General features: G+C 40.0%; 1 protein-coding gene across 16 annotated transcripts in view; it reads left to right on the top strand.

The window, feature by feature from the left end:
- The window catches only part of ERC2 (ELKS/RAB6-interacting/CAST family member 2), a 984,881-nt gene that overhangs the window by 26,885 nt on the left and 938,459 nt on the right, over positions 1 to 19,537 (top strand). For all 16 annotated transcript variants that reach the window (XR_003507771.1, XR_003507770.1, XM_027522882.1 and 13 more), the window contains exon 2: positions 12,525 to 13,321. Coding sequence is in view for 14 of the 16 variants with exons in the window: in XM_027522882.1 (XP_027378683.1) it covers positions 12,665 to 13,321 (657 nt within the window). In the remaining 2 variants the exon portion in view is untranslated. The remainder of the gene's footprint in view (positions 1 to 12,524; positions 13,322 to 19,537) is intronic.

The following is a 19,537-nucleotide window of genomic DNA, read 5'->3' as shown; positions in this document are numbered from 1 at the left end:
GGCAAGAAAGGATGCTGGAACAAGATCCTGAGTGGCCTCAGACCATGGGAAGGATTTTGGTCTTTGTCTAAAAGCACTGGGAAGCTTGGAAGGGGTTTAAGTGAGTACGGGAAGACATTTTTTGATCAGAATTGTTCCTTAAAATAGTTTAGCTCATGTGTGAGAAATAAAATGGAGGAGTTTTAGGAAAGGGGAGATGCTTTAGGTGGGTATGGGAGAGCTTAGGCAGTGATGTTGGTGCAACAGGGTGGTGATAATAGAAGTGGAAATAAGAAATAAAGAGATTGAGAGATATTTTAGAGGTAGAATTGATAGGATTTGGTGATGGACTTGAAGCAGGTGATAAAGGAGAGCAAATTTTTATTTAAGATCTTTTAAATGAGTAGATGGAGAAGGCAATGGCACCCCACTCCAGTACTTTTTCGCAGAAAATCCCATGGATGGAGGAGCCTGGTGGGCTGCAGTCCATGGGGTTGCTAGAGTTGGACACGACTGAACGACTTCACTTTCACTTTCCACTTCCATGCATTGGAGAAGGAAATGGCAACCTACTCCAGTGTTCTTGCCTGGAGAATCCCAAGGATGGGAAGCCTGGTGGGCTGCCGTCTATGGGATCGCACAGAGTCGGACATGACTGAAGCGACTTAGCAGCAGCAGCAAATGAATAGAAGCGGTAAAATTTAAATGCCTGTAGGGGCAAACATGAAAAGAAGGAATCAGCCTGTTAAAAGGTAATAGGGAATGGAGGGGAACTGTGGCCAACTGGAAGATTCATGTCCATTCTTGAAGAGACGGCTGCTGGTTGGCTCTGACCAGTTGTTGGCATGTAAGGAAGCAGACCTGACATTGTCAGATTTTCAGATTTTTGAGGAGAAGCTAGAGTCTGGTTTTAATGTGAAAGGACCATTTCTGTTTATGTCTGCAACTAGATCAGAATTGAAGAACTGAAGAGCACCGTACTAGTTATATATTGCACACGTGCAGGCGGCATCTGGCTCCTGGGCAGCCACTTCCTCCAGAAAGGTTTTAGAATTAACCGTAGTCTGTGACACAAAGTATTTTAAAAGTTAGGGTTGCCAATAAGAAAAAAAAAAAAGGATACTTTAAGTTGGGATAAATCTTGGGAGATCGTGATGATCTCAGCTCACATGGTCTGTCAGCAGGGCTCAGGTGATGGGCTGAGGCTGAGATCTGCAGAAATAAACTTAACCTAATTTAGAGCAGATAGCAGGAAGTGACTTTTTCTTAAAATAGACCATTCTAGACCATGATAGTCTAAGATACTTGAGTTAGACTGGAATCAAGGCTCTTTCCATCTTTTCCCCCTGAGCTTATAGTTCAAGAGTCCTTAAACCTTTTGAGAGTGAGTGGATGAGTGTTTATTTTATTTATGAATCCATATGCAATTGGAGAAAGAATTCATATAGGTTCATAAAACCTGTACAGTTTTTTATTTTAGTGTTTGAAGCCTAAATGGAACCTACCTTTGCACTTCAGATTTTATTTATAAGGTGCTTTTAAAGTGAAAGGTGTGCAATTAATTTCTTATTACATTCAGCAATATTTGTCTGTTTCTATGTCCAGTTTGATCTAATTTATCCTTAAGATTGTACATAATAAATATATAAGAAAGCATGTATTTTTTTAAAAATTAACTTTTATTGGAGTATAGTTGCTTTACAATGTTGTGTTTGCTTCTGCTGTACAAGAAAGTGAATTAGCTGTACATATACATATATCTCTTCCTTTTTGGATTTCCTTACCATTCAGGTCACCACAGAACACTGAGTAGAGTTCCCTGAGCTATACAGTAGGTTCTCATTAATTATCTATCTTATGCATACTGTCAATCCCAATCTCTGAATTTCCCCCCCCTCCCCCTCCTTGATATCCATACATTTGTTCTCTACATCTGTGCCTCTATTAGTGTTTAGAAAGAAGGTGTTTTTGAGAGTTTACAAGAAAGCTCAATGATTGGGCCTATCTTGGCTTCATAATAGTATTTAAAACAGTAAGATCTTAACTGCTACCTCATTTTCTGTAATGTATTTATAGGTGGTTGCAAAAGCATAGAAATGGTTTTCTGAAGTCAGTAAAGGGTAACAGGAGTCCTTGCATTATTGATTACTGAGTAGAGTTGATCTTGCTATTTCTCAGAGATTCATTTTTTAGAACTGAAAAAAATGGGATAGATGAGAATTAGGAGATGGCAACCAAAAAAAACCCAACTGTCAAAACATGTACCTAAAAATATATCAGGAGACTTAAACACATCTGGGCTGAGGGATTTGGAAATGACTCAGAACAGGAAGGAATCACGAGACTTAGGAGGACTTGAAGCCATGGGAATTTGCCTTTGCTTTACCTTGTCAGTTCAGTTCAACTCTCAGGCGTATCCGACTCTTTGTGACCCCATGGACTGCAGCACGCCAGGCTTCTCTGTCCATCCCTAACTCCCGGAGCTTGCTCAAACTCATGTCCATTAAGTCAGTGATGTCATCCAACCATCTTGTCTTCTGTCATCCCCTTCTCCTCCTGCCTTCAATCTTTCCCAGCATCAGGGACTTTTCCAGAGTCAGTTCTTCGTATCAAAAGTATTGGAGTTTCAATTTCAGCATCTGTCCTTCCAATGAATATTCAGGAATGATTTCCTTCAGGATGGATAGGTTGGATCTCCTTGCAGTCCAAGGGACCTTTAAGACTCTTCTCCAACACCACAGTTCAAAAGCATCAATTCTTCGGCGCTTAGCCTTCTTCACAGTCCAACTCTCACATCCATACATGACTACTGGACAAACCATAGTTTTGACTAGATGGACCTTTGTTGGCAAAGTAATGTCTCTGCTTTTGAATATGCTGTCTAGGTTGGTCACAGCTTTTCTTCCAAGGAGCAAGCGTCTTTTAATTTCATGGCTGCTGTCACCATCTGCAATGATTTTGGAGCCCAAGACAATAAAGTTTGTCACTGTTTCCATTGTTTCCCCATCTGTTTGCCATGAAGTGATGGGACCAGATGCCATGATCTTCATTTTTTGAATGTTGAATTTTAAGTCAGTTTTTTCACTCTCCTCTTTCACTTTCATCAAGAGGCTCTATAGTTCCTCTTCACTTTCTGCCATAAGGGTGGTGTCATCTGAGTATCTGAGGTTATTGATATTTCTCCCGGCAATCTTGATTCCAGCTTGTATTCATCCAGCCCAGCATTTTGGATGATGTGTTCTGCATAGAAGTTAAATAAGAAGGGTGACAATATACAGCCTTGACGAACTCCTTTCCCAACTTGGAACCAGTCCATTATTCGATGTCCGGTTCTAACTGTTGCTTCTTGACCTGGATAGTGATTTCTCAGGAGGCAGGTCAGGTAGTCTGGTATTCCCATCTCTTTCAGAATTTTCCACAGTTTATTGTGATCCACACAGTCAAAGGCTTTGGCATAGTCAATAAAGCAGAAGTAAATGTTTTTCTGGAACTCGCTTGCTTTTTTAGTGATCCAATGGATGTTGACAATTTGATCCCTGGTTCCTCTGCCTTTTCTAAATCTAGCTTGAACATCTGGAAGTTCACAGTTCACATACTGTTGAAGCCTGGCTTGGAGAATTTTGAGCATTATTTTGCTAGCGTGTGAGATGAGTGCAATTGTGTGGTAGTTTGAACATTCTATGGCATTGCCTTTCTTTGGGATTGGAATGAAAATTGACCTTTTCCCGTCCTGTGGCCACTGCTGAGTTTTCCAAATTTGCTGACATACTGAGTGCAGCACTTTCACAGCATCATCTTTTAGGATTTGAAATAGCTCGACTGGAATTCCATCACCTCCACTAGCTTTGTTTGTAGTGATGCTTCCTAAGGCCCACTTGACTTTGCATTCCAGGATGTCTGGCTCTAGGTGAGTGATCATACCATTGTGGTTGCTGCTGCTGCTAAGTCACTCAAGTCATGTCCGACTCTGTGCGACCTCATAGACGGCAGCCCACCAGGCTCCCCCGTCCCTGGGATTCTCCAGGCAAGAACACTGGAGTGGGTTGCCATTTCCTTCTCCAATGCATGAAAGTGAAAAGTGAAAGTAAAGTTGTTATGTTGTGCCCTTAGTGACCCCATGGACTGCAGCCTACCAGGCTCCTCCGTCCATGGAAGTTTCCAGGCAAGAGTACTGGTTATCTGGGTCATAAAGATCTTTTTTGTATAACTCTTCTGTGTTCTTGCCATCTCTTCTTAATATCTTCTGCTTCTGTTAGGTCCATACCATTTTTGTCCTTTTTTGTGTCCATCTTTGCATGAAATATTCCCTTGGTATCTCTAACCTTCTTGAAGAGATCTCCAGTCTTTCCCATTCTATTGTTTTCCTCTGTTTCTTTGCACTGATCACTGAGGAAGGCTTTCTTGTCTCTCTTTGCTATTCTTTGGAACTCTGGATTCAGATGGGTATATCTTTCCTTTTTTCCTTTGCCTTTTGCTTCTCTTCTTTTCACAGCTATTTGTAAGGCCACTTCAGACAACCATTTTTCCTTTTTGCATTTCTTTTTCTTGGGGATGGTCTTGATCACTGCCTCCTGTACAGTGTCACAAACCTCCATCCATAGTTCTTCAGGCACTCTGTCAGATCTAATCCCTTGAATCTATTTGTCACTTCCATTGTATAATCATAAGGGATTTGATTTAGGTCATACCTGAATGGTCTAGTAGTTTTCCCTACTTTCTTCAATTTAAGTCTGAATTTGGCAATAAGGAGCTCATGATCTGATCCACAGTCAGCCCCTGGTCTTGTTTTTGCTGACTGTATAGAGTTTCTCAATCTTGGGCTACAAAGACTATAATCAATCTGATTTCAGTGTTGACCATCTGGTGATGTCCATGTGTAGAGTCGTCTCTTGTATTGGTGGAAGAGGGTGTTTGCTATGACCAGTGCATTCTCTTGGCAGAACTCTGTTAGCCTTCGCCCTGCTTCATTCACTGCAAGGCCAAACTTGCCTGTTACTCCAGGTATCTCTTGACTTCCTACTTTTCCGTTCCAGTCTCCTATGATGAAAAGGACATCTTTTTTTGGGTGTTAGTTCTAGAAGGTCTTGTAGGTTTTCATAGAACCGTTCAACTTAAGCTTCTTTGGCAGTAGTGGTTGGGGCATAGACTTGGATTATTGTGATATTGAATGGTTTGTCTTGGAAACAAACAGAGATCATTCTGTTGTTTTTGTGATTGCACCCAGGTACTGTATTTCAGACTTTTTTGTTGACTATGAGGGCTACTCCATTTTTTCTAAGGGATTCTTGCCCACAGTAGTAGATATAATGGTCATCTGAATTAAATTTGCCCATTCCAGTAGATTTTAGTTCACTGATTCCTAAATTGTCGATGTTCATTCTTTCCATCTCCTGTTTGACTACTTCCAATTTATCTTGTCAACTGGGCCTTTTTGTAATCTGCAAAATCTACACCGCTTTGTGTGCTTTGGAGTTAGTAATGAAATGGTTCCAGGAAGCCATCCTGCTCTTTGTAAATTTGGTGGAAGAGACTAATTCCAAAATAAAGCATTGGGCCTAGGTTGCTAATTAAAATTTACTGTTAAGAAAGAGACGTATAGGGATAAAAAAATTATTCTGTTACCGTTTTAATGTTCTCTGGAGTTCCTGTTTGGTTCGATGAGTTATATGGTATTATACAAAATGCTTCTTGTCTGTAGTGACCTTGATGTAAGAAACATCAACCGATTTCCTCACATCGTACATGCACCGCCTGCTGACGACTGACTTGAGTTCTTTTTAAAATTCTCATTTCTTTGTTGTGTGAAAAATAAATACAGAATTATATTAATGTCTTTTGCTAGAGGATTAAAACTCCAAACAGTCATTCGCTTGATCTTCTGTATTTCTCAAGAGGTCATTTCTGAGCCTTTTGGGTAAGTTTCATGTCCATGCCCTGCAAGCAGTGCCTAATTCCTGTCACCATCTTCCCCTCCAACTTTGTTAGATATGAGATGAAGAAAATGTTGAGAAAGTCTCCTCTCGTGTGTAAACTTCCCATAGACAGGAGATGTGTCTGTTTCAATCACTGCTTTATCCCCAGCTTTCAAGAGTGGGAATTAAGCTGGTGGTTAAAATATAATTATTGCATGAATAAAGTGGAATGTTCAGTGAATTCAGGTATTTGGAAGGGAAAAGGGATTCTCTTGTCACATAAATTTGGTGATTGATTTATACCTTACATTTTCAGTTTTGTTTATTTAAAAAAATTGTTTTACCTGTACTGTGTGGCATGTGGGATCTTAGTTCTCTGACAAGGGGTCAAATGTGCACTCTCTACAATGGGAGCAGGGAGTTCTAAGCACTTGACTGGCAGGGAAGTTCCTCAGTTCTAGTCACAACCCAGCTTGGTGTCCTAAAGTGTCTGAGACACCTTGGTGTACAATCAAAACCCCATTAAGCCTTGTTTATCTGAACAGGCAAGTGCTGTTGAAGAGCACTGACCTAAAGCAGAGCTACTGTAGCACATTAATGGTGCTTAATAAATACTTTTCAAGGTTTATTTACTAAATATGTGGTGATCCTGAGTTGGGTAATTCAGAGACTTTTAGCAGCCTCAAGAGATGATAGCTTCTGTGCTGAGTTGAGAATAAAGACTAGAGGCTGTAGAGGAAAGATATCCAAGGGTGAGAGGGTCTGAGTGTAAATTGTGTTAACATTTCTGAAGGGAGTTTTGATGTGGGTATCAAGAGCCTTTAAATTTCAGTCTTGTAATGTTACTTCTAGAACCTTATCCTAGGGGAGTAATAAGAGATGTAGGCAAAGCTTTCTCTATCAGAATACTGACTGAGATATTTTAAAATTTTAAAAAGAAATTAAGTGTCCCAGTGAGCCAATTCACTGGAAAAGACCCTAAAGCTGGGAAAGATTGAAGGTAAAAGGAGAAGGGGATGGCAGAGAATGAGATGATTAGATAGCATGTCATACTCAATGAGCATGAATTTGAGCAAATTTTGGGAGATAGTGGAAGACAGGAGAGTTTGGCATGCTGCAGTGCATGGGGTTGCAGAGTCGGACATGACTCAGTGACTGAACAACAACATGTCCCAGCGTGTCTCATAATAGGTGGTTAGTTGAGGAAATGATTGGATAGCCGTTCAATGAAACACTAAGTGACTGTTTCAGTTCTTTTGCTATGTAAAAACCACCAAAACCCTTCAAGCTCAGAAGGCTTTAAACAAGAATGAATTATTTCCTGTCGCTACATGGATTGACTGAGTGGTCCTTCGTGTTGCACAGTGTTCGCTGTCACTCACGCACTGATTTCAGATGGCAGCTGGGCTGGGCTGGAAGGTGCGAGGCGGCTGTCTTACCAGGCCGGCATCTTAGTGCTGGCTGTTGGCTGGGTTACTTGTGCTTTCCTTCTTATGATCTCTCTCCATGTCGTATCTCATCTTCCAGGGCCTTTCTGTGTTGTTTCTTTTTTCAGTTACAACTCTGCTTTTGAAGAGAGCAAAATCAGAAGCTGCTAGGTCTGTTCAAGGCCAGGCCCAGAGCTGGAACAGTGTCACTTCTGCAGCATCTGAATGCGATATGAATTCTATCTGAAATTATATAAATACGCACAATAGGAATCGGAAACAACACCATAGAGGTTGTCTATGAAGGACAAAATTGAGGGTGTTTTCACTTTCTTCTGTATACATATATGAATTTAAATTTTTTCTATAAACTTTTATTAGCTGTTTTAAAAATTAAGGAAACTAATCATTTATTGGGCCATTTAGAAAGTCTTGGCAAGTGTCAAAGGTTAGGAGATATATATGTTATATTCTGTGATCCCAATGCCATAAAATTAAGACTACAAAGTTTTAGCCCAAAACATCTATCTACTTTGACATTTAAATGTATCCTGAATATTTCCTAGAATAGAAAAAATTTCAAAAGAAAAATAGCAAGATGTTTACAGAAAGATTTTATGCATAAAACATCTAGCCAGTATGTGTAATCTTACATGCATTTGTCAGAAAACATGACTGAAGATAAATGAACATTTACTGCAAAATGGCAAATATAACAAAAATAAACACATAGGAAATAGAAATTACTATTAAGGATAAAGAGATATTGATGAAATGGGAGACAAACTATAGTAAAACGTATCAGTAGAACATAGACAGGCATTTGTCATGTTGTCATCAAGAGAAACAGAAAAATATAAGCAACATTAAGAATTCGATGGAGACATAATTTGAAGAGATTTTAAAATTTTGAAGGAAGAATTATACAGAACAACACTAGGAAGACTGAAAAATCTCAATACAACAGACTGTTCCTGAAGAAATATTTTAATGATCATTGACACAAAATAGGTAACAAATCTGAATAGATCAGTAAGCATAGTAAAAAGTTAGAAGATAACAACTAAGCATGTTTAATTTTATGGGTGTGTTCTACCAAACATTTCAGGAATAGAGAAGTTTCATATTATGCTATTTGAGGCTATATGAAAAATGGAAAACTTTTCAATCCATTCTATGACACTAAACTGCTGATACTAAATGTAGAAAAAGAGTATTCAAATATTTAAACAAAGAAACATTATTTCAAGCAAGTTAATATATCTGTGCATGTTATATGTTATGTGTGTGTTGTGTGTTTCTAAAAGGAAATCTTTTTGTTTGTTGGTGGTTGCAATTCTCTGAAGCCTTGGCCAGCTGAGCTGGTAATGTTACTGAAGATTAAATCTGTGTGGGTGTAAATTTTACTGAATTTGGATTGGGACTTCAAACCTAGCTAGAGACCTCAGAAATGTCAGCCTCTAGACACAAGAGAAGATAGAGAAGGGCAAGTCAGATTTCATTACTTCTTCTTGGAAGATAATATCTGTAAGTGGTGGCTTACTGTACTGTAAGTCACTTCAGTCGTGTCCGACTCTGGGCGACCCCATAGACGGCAGCCCACTAGGCTTCCCCATCCCTGGGATTTTCAAAGCAAGAACACTGGAGTGGGTTGCCATTTCCTTCTCCAATACATGAAAGTGAAAAGTGAAAGTGAAGTCGCTCAGTTGCATCTGACTCTTAGCGACCTCATGGACTGCAGCCTACCAGGCTCCTCTGTCCATGGGATTTTCCAGGCAAGAGTACTGGAGTGGGGTGCCATTGCCTTCTCCGAAGTGGTGGCTTAGCTAGGGCCTAAGTTCTAAGCATAGCAAAAATAACAATTAATTTAACTATTGAAACTATAGAAGGAAACATTATTTTCTTAAGTTGATAGTGATGAATACTTAAGTTAAGAGAAAAGAAAGATCTCAAATAGATAGCCTAACTTTATATCTCAAGGAACTGGCAAAAGCACAAACTAACCTCCAAGTTACTAGGAGGAGGAAAATAACAAAGATCAGAGTTGAAATGGATAGAGACTAAAAAAGACAATGGAAAATGTAGAAAATTTAGAACATGCAAATAAACAAAAGAAGAAAATGAAAACCATTTGAACCCAATCACTGTTAACATTTCAACATGTATTGTTCCAGTCTTCTCTGCAAGTTAGTGTGTATGCATGTATGTTTTAAAATGTGAATCGGCCATAAAAATTTTTTTTAGTCTACTTACCCCCACTACTAGTATGTCATGAGTGTCTTTCTATCTCATTAAATATTCATGTAATGGTCACATTATTCTAACTTCTGTCTGTCTCTCTCTCATCATTTATGTAACTGAATTCCTATTGTTGGGCCTGTTGACTCACCTGTTTTTTTTTTTTTTAAACATATTATTTGTGCAAAAGGTTTAGATACAAAATGATTTTTGTATGTTTTCAAGGAAACCAAAATTAAGCTTTGAGCAACATAGAGATTTGAAATTAAGTTCACTAGTTAGAAACAGGTGTATAACTCTTTGGAGGGACTTTTTAGGGAAAGAAGAAGCCTATATGCAAAGTATTTCTTTATGCTATATGTGAGGAGTCTCTTGAGCATAAATGACAGATACTCTGATTAGAATTGACTGTAGCAAAAAATAAAATTTATTGGTGAATGTATCGTGATCTGTTGCCTTAGTAATGCTCCAAAACAACCAGCCACAAAACTCAGTGACATACTAAGACATTTTATATTGTCTATGAGTGTATGGGGCCCTCTGGATCTCAGCTGGACTTGCTCATGCACCTGTGGTCAGCCACTGGGTGGCTAGGCAGCTCTGCTGATCTTGGCTGGGCTTGCTCAAGTGTCTGGGGGGTTGGTTGGCTATTGGCTAGGAAAAAAAAAAAACTTCCCTGTTGGCTCAGACAGTAAAGCATCTGCCTACAATGCAGGAGATCCGGGTTCAATCCCTGGGTTGGGAAGATCTGGAGAAGGAAATGGCAACCCACTCCAGTATTCTTGCCTGGAAAATCCCATGGATGTAGGAGCCTGGTAGGCTACAGTCCATGGGATCACAAAGAGTTGGACACTACTGAGCAACTGCACTCTCACTCACAGGACATCTTGACTCTGTATTTCTCATCTTTCAGCAGGCTAGGGTGGGCATGTTTTAAAATTTCTGTGGCAGAAGAAAATGAACGAGAAGGTAAACACATAAGTGCTATTGCAGGCTTCACATTTACTATCACCTTTTGACCAAAGCAAGTCACATGACTGAACCCAGAGTCAGATTGGGAGGGCACAGCCAAGGACTCAGATAGAGGAAGGGTATAGAGTTGGGACCATTAACGTAGTCAGTCTGCCTGGCACGTGTAGCTATAATGGCCTAGGGATAGATGTGGCTTCAGTAACTGCTGGGTGCAGAGTATCGGATGATGTCATCTGGTTTGATTTCATACCGTTCAAAGATTGGCTCTGCTTTCCTTTGCATTAGCTTCAATCTCAGGAAAGCACTTTCCACATGGTAGTACTCAGAAACTCTATCTTGAGAGCATATAATTCTAGCTGGAAAAGAGTTTATCTTTCCCAGTTATTCCAGCAAAAGTCATGATTTGGACTGACTTTGAATGACTGTGGGTCACATGCCCATCCCTAAACCAGCTGTCATGTCTGGGGGATGAAATGTGATGATCAGCCAGGTCTGGGTCATGTTCTTACCACTGGCAGCCTCCAGGATAGAGTAAAGAGAGTCAGCCTTACCTAAACCTAATGAATTGTGGGTAGAGATTTGGAAATAATTTCTCTGAGAAAAATGGAGAGTATTACCAGGAATTGGGGGGGCGGTGGGGAGTGGAGGGAGAATGAATGATATGCAGGTAAAATAAAAGATGACTTCTATAATGCTATTAATGTACTTATCTCACTGATACTACCAACAAAAACTATTTATTGACTATTCTGTGCTAGGTATCAAACTGGGTGTTTTAAAAACATTATCTTACATATTTCTTACAGTACTGATTTAGGTAATTTTACCCACATTTTATGGATCAGAGAAAGGAAGCACATAGCAGACAGTTTGCCACGGTCACTCAGCTTGTCAGCGTTAAAGTGGATATTTGAACCTCAGTTGGCTTCTCTCCAAAAATCTGTGGTCTCTGTGTCTAAAAGCTGAAGAAAAAGAAAGTACACTAAACATACCCTAAGAGGAAGAACAGGAAGCCAAGATGCTCCCATTAAGACCATTTGGATCTTAGCACTGGAGGATAATCACAATCTTGTAGCCCTGGCTACATAAATCTGCCCCAAAGTACTTGCATAACCATGGAGTGAAATGAAGTGTTAGTTGCTCAGTCATGTAGGACTCTTTGTGAACCCATGGACTGTAGCCTGCCAGACTCCTCCATCCAAGGAATTCTCCAGGCAAAAATACTGGTGTGGGTAACCATTCCCTTCTCCAGGGGATCTCTCCAGGAGAGAGATGGGACTGTGATCTTCTCTGGTGAGAGCGTTTAGGATTTGGCAGTATGTATAGGAGACTTGTTGGTTTGAGCCACCTCTTTTCTTCTAACTTCAAGATGGCCAATATGTTCCAACTCATGTGTCTGTATCAGTTGGTTGGTAAACTGTTTAGGATGTTGTGTTGATAAGAGTCCTGAATTTAGTGGGAAAGAAGATTGTGATGGATTAGTGATGTCTGCAATGGGTACAGGAAGGGAGGTGACAACCTGTTTGATTAGTTGACATTCTTGGAAACAAGATATCAGAGTCACTGTCAGGCCACTTGTATATGAGGGTCATGTGCCTCAGATGGAGTATTTTATAGTTAAGATCTCTATGATACAGAATTCTATGGTGATTTTTCTGGAGGCCCCAACTATCACTTAGCACAGACCAAAATGCAAAGTTTCATTTTCCTAAGGAAAAATGAGCTTCTTTTTTGCTCTAAGAACTTTTGACCTTGCTTGGGTGCATGATGGGGGAAATCTACAAAATGTTTAAATGTACTTAGTAAAGTTTGGGGTCCTTGCTACTTTTAAATAAGCATAGGTTTGACTATTATCTATCATTCTTATCATCAATCTATCATCTATATGTACACACACACACACACATATACACACATATTTTTGAAATATAATGCTGTTAATGGTCAGAGTTCTAAATAAATTTATTTTTGATTATTCTTTTTCCTCATTTTTCAGATCTCTGTTTGGATGCATTTTCCAGTACAGACTATGAAAAGAATGTGGTGAAAATTCTGGCCAACGGTGGAAACATCGGCTTAATCTCCAACTTAATATAGCATTCCTTCTCTTCTGTAGCACCTCATAAGAAAAGAAAAATGTATGGAAGTGCAAGAACAATCACCAATCTGGAAGGTAGCCCTTCCAGATCACCTCGTTTGCCACGGTCTCCTCGTCTGGGCCACCGAAGAACAAGTAGTGGGGGAGGTGGAGGAACAGGCAAGACTCTGTCCATGGAGAATATCCAGTCCCTTAATGCAGCCTATGCTACATCTGGACCCATGTATCTGAGCGATCATGAGGGGGTGGCTTCAACAACTTACCCAAAGGGCACTATGACTCTGGGAAGGGCCACAAATCGAGCTGTATATGGAGGCCGGGTCACAGCTATGGGGAGTAGTCCCAATATTGCCTCTGCTGGACTTTCCCACACAGATGTCCTTTCATACACGGATCAACATGGCGGTCTGACCAGCTCATCCCATCATCACCACCACCAGGTCCCCTCCATGTTGAGGCAGGTAAGAGATAGCACCATGTTAGACCTTCAGGCCCAGCTCAAGGAACTTCAGAGAGAGAATGACCTCCTACGAAAAGAGCTTGACATCAAGGATAGCAAGTTGGGATCTTCCATGAACAGTATCAAGACCTTCTGGAGTCCTGAGCTCAAGAAAGAGAGAGTCTTGAGGAAAGAAGAGGCAGCTCGGATGTCTGTCCTCAAGGAGCAGATGAGGGTTTCCCACGAAGAAAATCAGGTAGGTTATGACTCATGTCAATGTTTTCAGCCTTGGTTTCTCACTGAGTAGTTGATGCTTTGCAGATGGTACTACGGCCTGTATAGGGGGAAGTTCGGCATCATCAAGAAACCTATGGCTTAGTACATGTTTGACATGAAGACTACAAGACAGTACAGGAAAGATAAAGTTACAGCTTGTGATCTGCTTATTTGCCAATAACCCTTTCACATTGTTGCAGAAGAAGGGGAACCACACCTCAATGGCTAACTTTTATACTTGGTTAATTTTGTTTTCTTTTTCAGTAGTCCCAAAAGCAGCTCAGATGTGCTTCCCCCTGAATAGAAGAAGAGTATACACTTTAAAAACAACATTTAGAAGGCTACATCTGACTGGTGAATTGATTTTTTTTTTTTTTTTTTTGATGCACCAGCAACATTATTTCCTTCTAGAATGAGGGAAGTTGGTTCACTAAATAGCAAACTGAAAAATATTAAATGGGATTGGATAGGATGGATTTGATATTATGTTAGAGAAACATGATAAATTTTAACCTAGTCTTTCTACTTTTATCCATTCAGTACTAATTAAACATCTAACTATGTGCAGGGCACATTTGTACTCTCTTTTGGTCCATCATCCATGTCATAGCAAGATTAGTTTTCCCAGTGTCTACTTGTAGTTATGCTGTTCCTCTGCTTTAAAGCTGTCAATAATTACTCGTTGCCTCCAGAATGAAGTATACCTCTGACTAAGCCTATAGCACCTTCTCCTGGAATGTCTAACCCTGCCTTTGTAGTCTTATCTCATACCACCTCCTTCTACATCTGTGCTCGCTACACTCACTTCAGTTCAGTTCAGTCGCTCAGTCACGTATGACTATTTGCAACCCCCTGGATTGCAGCATGCCAGGCCTCCCTGTCCGTCACTAACTCCTGGAGTTTACTCAAACTCATGTCCATTGAGTCGGTGATGCCATCCAACCATCTCATCCTCTGTCGTCCCCTTTTTCTCCTGCCTTCAATCTTTCGCAGCATCAGGGTCTTTTCAAATGAGTCAGTTCTTCGCATCAGGTGGCCAAAGTATTAGAGTTTCAGCTTTAGCACCAGGCCTTCCAATGAATATTCAGGACTGATTTCCTTTAGGATGGACTGGTTGGATCTCCTTTCTGTCCAAGGGACTCTCAAGAGTCTTCAACAACACAGTTCAAAAGCATCAATTCTTCTGCACTCAGCTTTCTTTATGGTCCAACTCTCACATCCATACATGACTACTGGAAAAACCATAGCTTTGACTAGATGGACCTTTGTTGGCAAAATAATGTCTCTGCTTTTTAATATTATGTCTAAGCTTTTCTTCCAAGGAGCAAGCAAGTCTTTCAATTTCATGGCTGCAGTCACCATCTGCAGTGATTTTGGAGCCCAAGAAAGGAAAGTCTGTCACTGTTTCCCCATCTATTTGCCATGAAGTGATGGGACCAGATGCCATGATCTTAGTTTTCTGAATGTTGAGTTTTAAGCCAACTTTTTCACTCTCTTCTTTCACTTTCATCAAAAGGCTCTTTAGTTCTTCTTCACTTTCTGCCAGAAGGGTGGTGTCATCTGAGGTTATTGATATTTCTCCTGGCAGTCTTGATTCCAGCTTGTGCTTCATCCAGCCCAGCATTTCTCATGATGTACTCTGCAAATAAGTTAAATAAGCAGGGTGACAATATACAGCCTTGATGTACTCCTTTTCCTATTTGGAACCAGTCTGTTGTTCATGTCCAGTTCTAACTGTTGCTTCCTGACCTGCATACAGATTTCTCAAAAGGCAGGTCAGGTGGTCTGGTATTCTATCTCTTGAAGAATTTTCCAGAGTTTGTTGCTCCCTACACTACCACTTGTGAATTCCTACACATACTCAAGATTTCTCACTTCCATTCCTTTCTGTTCCCTTCCATTAGTGGCCTTCTCAGCATCCCCTCTCCCTGCCTCTGTCTATTCAGTCCCAGCTAGTTTCCATTTTCAAATCCTACCTACACTGTGCGTGCTAAGTTGCTTCAGTTGTGTTCGATTCTGTGCAATCCAATGAACTGCCAGGATCCTCTGTCCATTGGATTCTCCAGGCAAGAATACTGGAGTGGGTTGCTATGCCCGCCTCCAGGGGATCTTCCCCACCCAGGAATTGAACCACTGTCTCTTAGGTCTCCTGCATTGGCTGGCGTGTTCTTTATCACTAGTGCCACCTGGGAAACCTACCCTGTGAGGCTCATATATATGCTGCTGTTCACAGGGGCTCAGGAGTAATACATGCCTGGGATTAAGTCCCAGCCTCACCTCTTATTACCAGTGAAATAAATGCTAAGAGATGGGGAGTACAGTGTTGTGCCATTTGGCTGGAAAAAATTCTCAAATGTCATTTAACTTTCTGTAGAAGTTGAAGATAATTCTAACTTGGCTAAACTAGTGATTCTCTGATACTTGGTCTTGATGCTGGCCTAATGAAGCCCCCTGCCTTTCTGGGGATCATCTGCTGACCTCCTATACGTTTCCTTGCCTGCTACGCCATTGGAATCCAAGTATTCATAGAAACATTTCTGATCTGTTTGAGAATCTGCTCTTCATTCTCGTTCTGTGTGTGGAAAGCAGTCATCTTATCCCTTTGATTATCTGACAGAGCCTTTGCTGGTTTTCAGATGTGGAAATGTGATTTTCAGTTGGAACAGAAAGCTTTGTTCTTCATTCCTAAATCAAATCAGTGCCCTTCACTATCATTTCTGCTTTTTTTTTTTTTTAATGACTTTGCTGGTATATGAAGTTCTGTTACTACTATGTGCATTTCCCCAGATCTGTACTGATTTTCTCCCCTTTTTAGTTGGTTTGGAAAAAGGTTAAAGCAGTTTAGGAATGATGCAAGAAGTGACAAAAGGTATAGAATCCATTTTATAAGCTGTCATCTCCAAAATTACTTTTTTCTTATGATTTTATCATTAAGTTTTTTGAGCACAGATTACCTACTTATACACGTATGTATATTTATTAATGACATGATGTGCTACTGTGCTAATATGTTATGTGTCTTCTATAACATTCACAAAGAATTAGCATAGAAGAGACAAAATAAAATTATTTATTAAAGTAAATTTTAATGACACACAAAACCTTTTTGTTTTAACTAAAAATATTTTAAGCTCCTTGTCTATTTTGTAAGGCATGGTTCAGTTTAAAGCAGGTAATATCCACAATCCCACTTAACTGTTCCATTTTGCCTTAAGCCAGAAACAAATGAATATTTGAGGGTGCTCCTATTACTTTTTCCTTGTTCTGGGACCTGATATGATTACATGTTACCATGGTTTCTGTGGGTGGCCTATGACTATGCAACATATGACCCAGTGAAAGCCCCAGTATTAACCTGTTGCTGCTAAGTTGCTTCAGTCGTGTCTGACTCTGTGCGACCCCATAGACGGCAGCCCACCAGGCTCCCCCGTCCCTGGGATTCTCCAGCAAGAACACTGGAGTGGGTTGCCATTTCCTGCTCCAATGCATGAATGTGAAAAGTGAAAGTGAAGTCGCTCAGTCGTGTCCGACTCTTAGCGACCTCATGGACTGCAGCCTACCAGGCTCCTCTGTCCATGGGATTTTCCAGGCAAGAGTACTGGAGTGGGGTGCCATTGCCTTCTCCGATTAACCTATTAGCAAACTATAATTATTTTGTTTTAAAAAATTTATTTATTTTTAATTGGAGAATAATTGTTTTACAATATTGTGTTGGCTTCAGCCATATATCACATGAATCAGCCATAGGTATACATGTGTCCCCTCCCTCTTGCTTTCTTTTTTTAGATTAAAAATATAAAAGAGGGGATAAGCATGGAGATTTTGAAAATTACTTGCAATATTAGGTAGTGTTACAAAATAAAGAATATAAGGATTGACAAAAAGCAAGTTATTAAAAAAAATTGAACATCTCCCTCCCACCCCCTTGAAGTATATCAGGATCCTTTTTAGGGGTATATGAATATCTGTTGGTCAGAATAGGGTAGATCCTGCTGCAGTGCTCAATAGACCTCACATCTCAGTGACTTAACACATCAGAGATTTATTTCTTATTTACCTCAAGTATGAAGCAGGCCAAGTGACTCTTCAGGGCAGCTCTCCTCCAGGCAGTGACTCAGGATCCAGGTTTTCTGCATCTTGGCACACGGTTTCAGGAATTGCTACAGCAGAGGAAGAGAGTGCCTGGAGTTGGCACACTGGCTCCTCAGTTCCTTGGGCTGGAAGTGACACAAATACAAGGGACTGTGAGGTGTAGTCCTCTTTTCCAGGAAGGAGAGAAGAGTCAGATATGAGGGGACGCTAAAAATGTTCACCAGTGCTGTTTTTATGTTTCTCAAAAACTGGAGCTAGATGAAATGAAGTTTGGAGAACAGTCCAGACTTCTGCCTTTGCTTCTGTTTCTATTATTGCTGCTACTGCAGCCAGTAGACTTCTTTTGGGAGCTCACTACACACTAGGCATTGTGCTTAGAGCTTGGTGTACATTACCATGTTTAATGTTTGCATTAGTCATTTGAGGTAGATGCTAGACTTTTTTTCACTTTACAGGTTAAAAATAAATGTAGAGAGAATAAGCAGCTTGCCCAAGTTCACACAGCTGGTAAGTAACTGAGCTGGACTGAGTGACTTAAGGCTTTAGCCTCTTTTATGCCAACGTCTAAGATCTTAATTTATGCTTACTACCTCCTTCTAGGATCACTGAGCTGTGAATAGAATCCTACTGTAATAGAAAGATCATACTTAGATGAAAAAAGTGAATAGTTTTGATAGAATGATTCAGAATGTAATTTAGTTTAATTAGGATTTTATTGTTAATTAGGAATTTATTTCTTTTTTTCCACAATTGGCTATTTAGGTTTTCTACCACTCACTATTTACCATGATTTATTATATTTTCCCTTTAGAGGAAAAAAATCACGGGACCTTTTTCTATATGGAAGAAAAGAATGTAAAAGAGATAAGAAACCACAATCAAGTGTTTTTTATCCACAACAATCAGAAACTGCATCTACAAATGTAATTCTATCACACGGTGTTTGGATACGTAGCATTTTACTAACCTAAATTCAGGTAATTGAAAATGATTTGAATTGTGCTATGTGCATAGAAGTAGGAAGTAGGTCCATTATAGGTGGCGGTGCGGAAACTTGAATGCTCTTGTATATTAAAGTTATAGTTCTGTGAATTCAGTGATCACCAGCATAGACCTTTTACCCTCATGCAGTTATTACAGAAGGCTCCCATTCACCACCTCCTTCACAGTGTGTTCTGAGGTCTTTGTGGTTCTGTCACGGAAGCCGAACCCAACTCCACATCTAAGGGAGGATGTTGAACCCACTGTCTGTATTGAAGAAAGTACAGACCTTAGAGCCACCGGACAGGGGCTGTAACCAAGTAGCTTATGAGTGAAGTATAGACACTCAGGTTTCTGGAAGGATGTTTCACCCCAGACTCTCTTTCCATTCATACTTCCTTGATTCTGTCCAAGGCCCTATGTCTCAGGCACAGATCGGCACGTATAGAAATACAGTTGAGGTACTAAGAGTTGCAGTACTGACATGTGGAATCTTTGGTTTGTTTGTCGAAACTAGAGTACATGGATACAAAGTTGTCCTTATGCTATCACTTGTGCTTTTTGCTTCATGATGTATTTTCTTGAATGGACGAAGAGTGAGGTGGAGCCTCATGCTCTCATTGTCACACCTATAGCGTGATTTGGGTAGAAGTCAGGAGAAAAGATTTATAATGGATGTTAGGCTGCCACTTGAGATAGCCCCTTTTTGATTTTTAATGGCCTGTGGGGTTAGAGTGGATATTTAGAATGCAGCTATGTATGGGGAAGTTAAGTGACCCATTTTTTTTTTTTTTTCTGTAAGATTACATAGTTGCCTTTTCTTTACAACTCCATTCTATTTACCTGTGTGATGGAGATGAGAGAGAGAAAATGTGGTAGAGAATACATTTTCAGAAAGTTCATAAGGATTTACATCTTGTAGTTTTGTGCGTTTAAGTTATTGGTTTTTTATATACCTGAATTTTTTATGCTGTTATTAACTTTGTATTTTTAATGGATTATTTTTCCAAACTAGGTATTCATAAAATGATTTTTAGACATTTTTCTAATTTTTGTATGGCTAGTCAAGGATCTGCATGAGTATAAATAGCATCAGACCCTGGGAGATTGTACTAGATCTAAT

This window comes from Bos indicus x Bos taurus, chromosome 22 (genome assembly GCF_003369695.1).
Source record: "Bos indicus x Bos taurus breed Angus x Brahman F1 hybrid chromosome 22, Bos_hybrid_MaternalHap_v2.0, whole genome shotgun sequence".
Lineage (NCBI taxonomy): Eukaryota > Metazoa > Chordata > Mammalia > Artiodactyla > Bovidae > Bos > Bos indicus x Bos taurus.
Note: the sequence above shows the minus strand (reverse complement) of the source record. Positions and strands in the feature narration are given on the sequence as shown.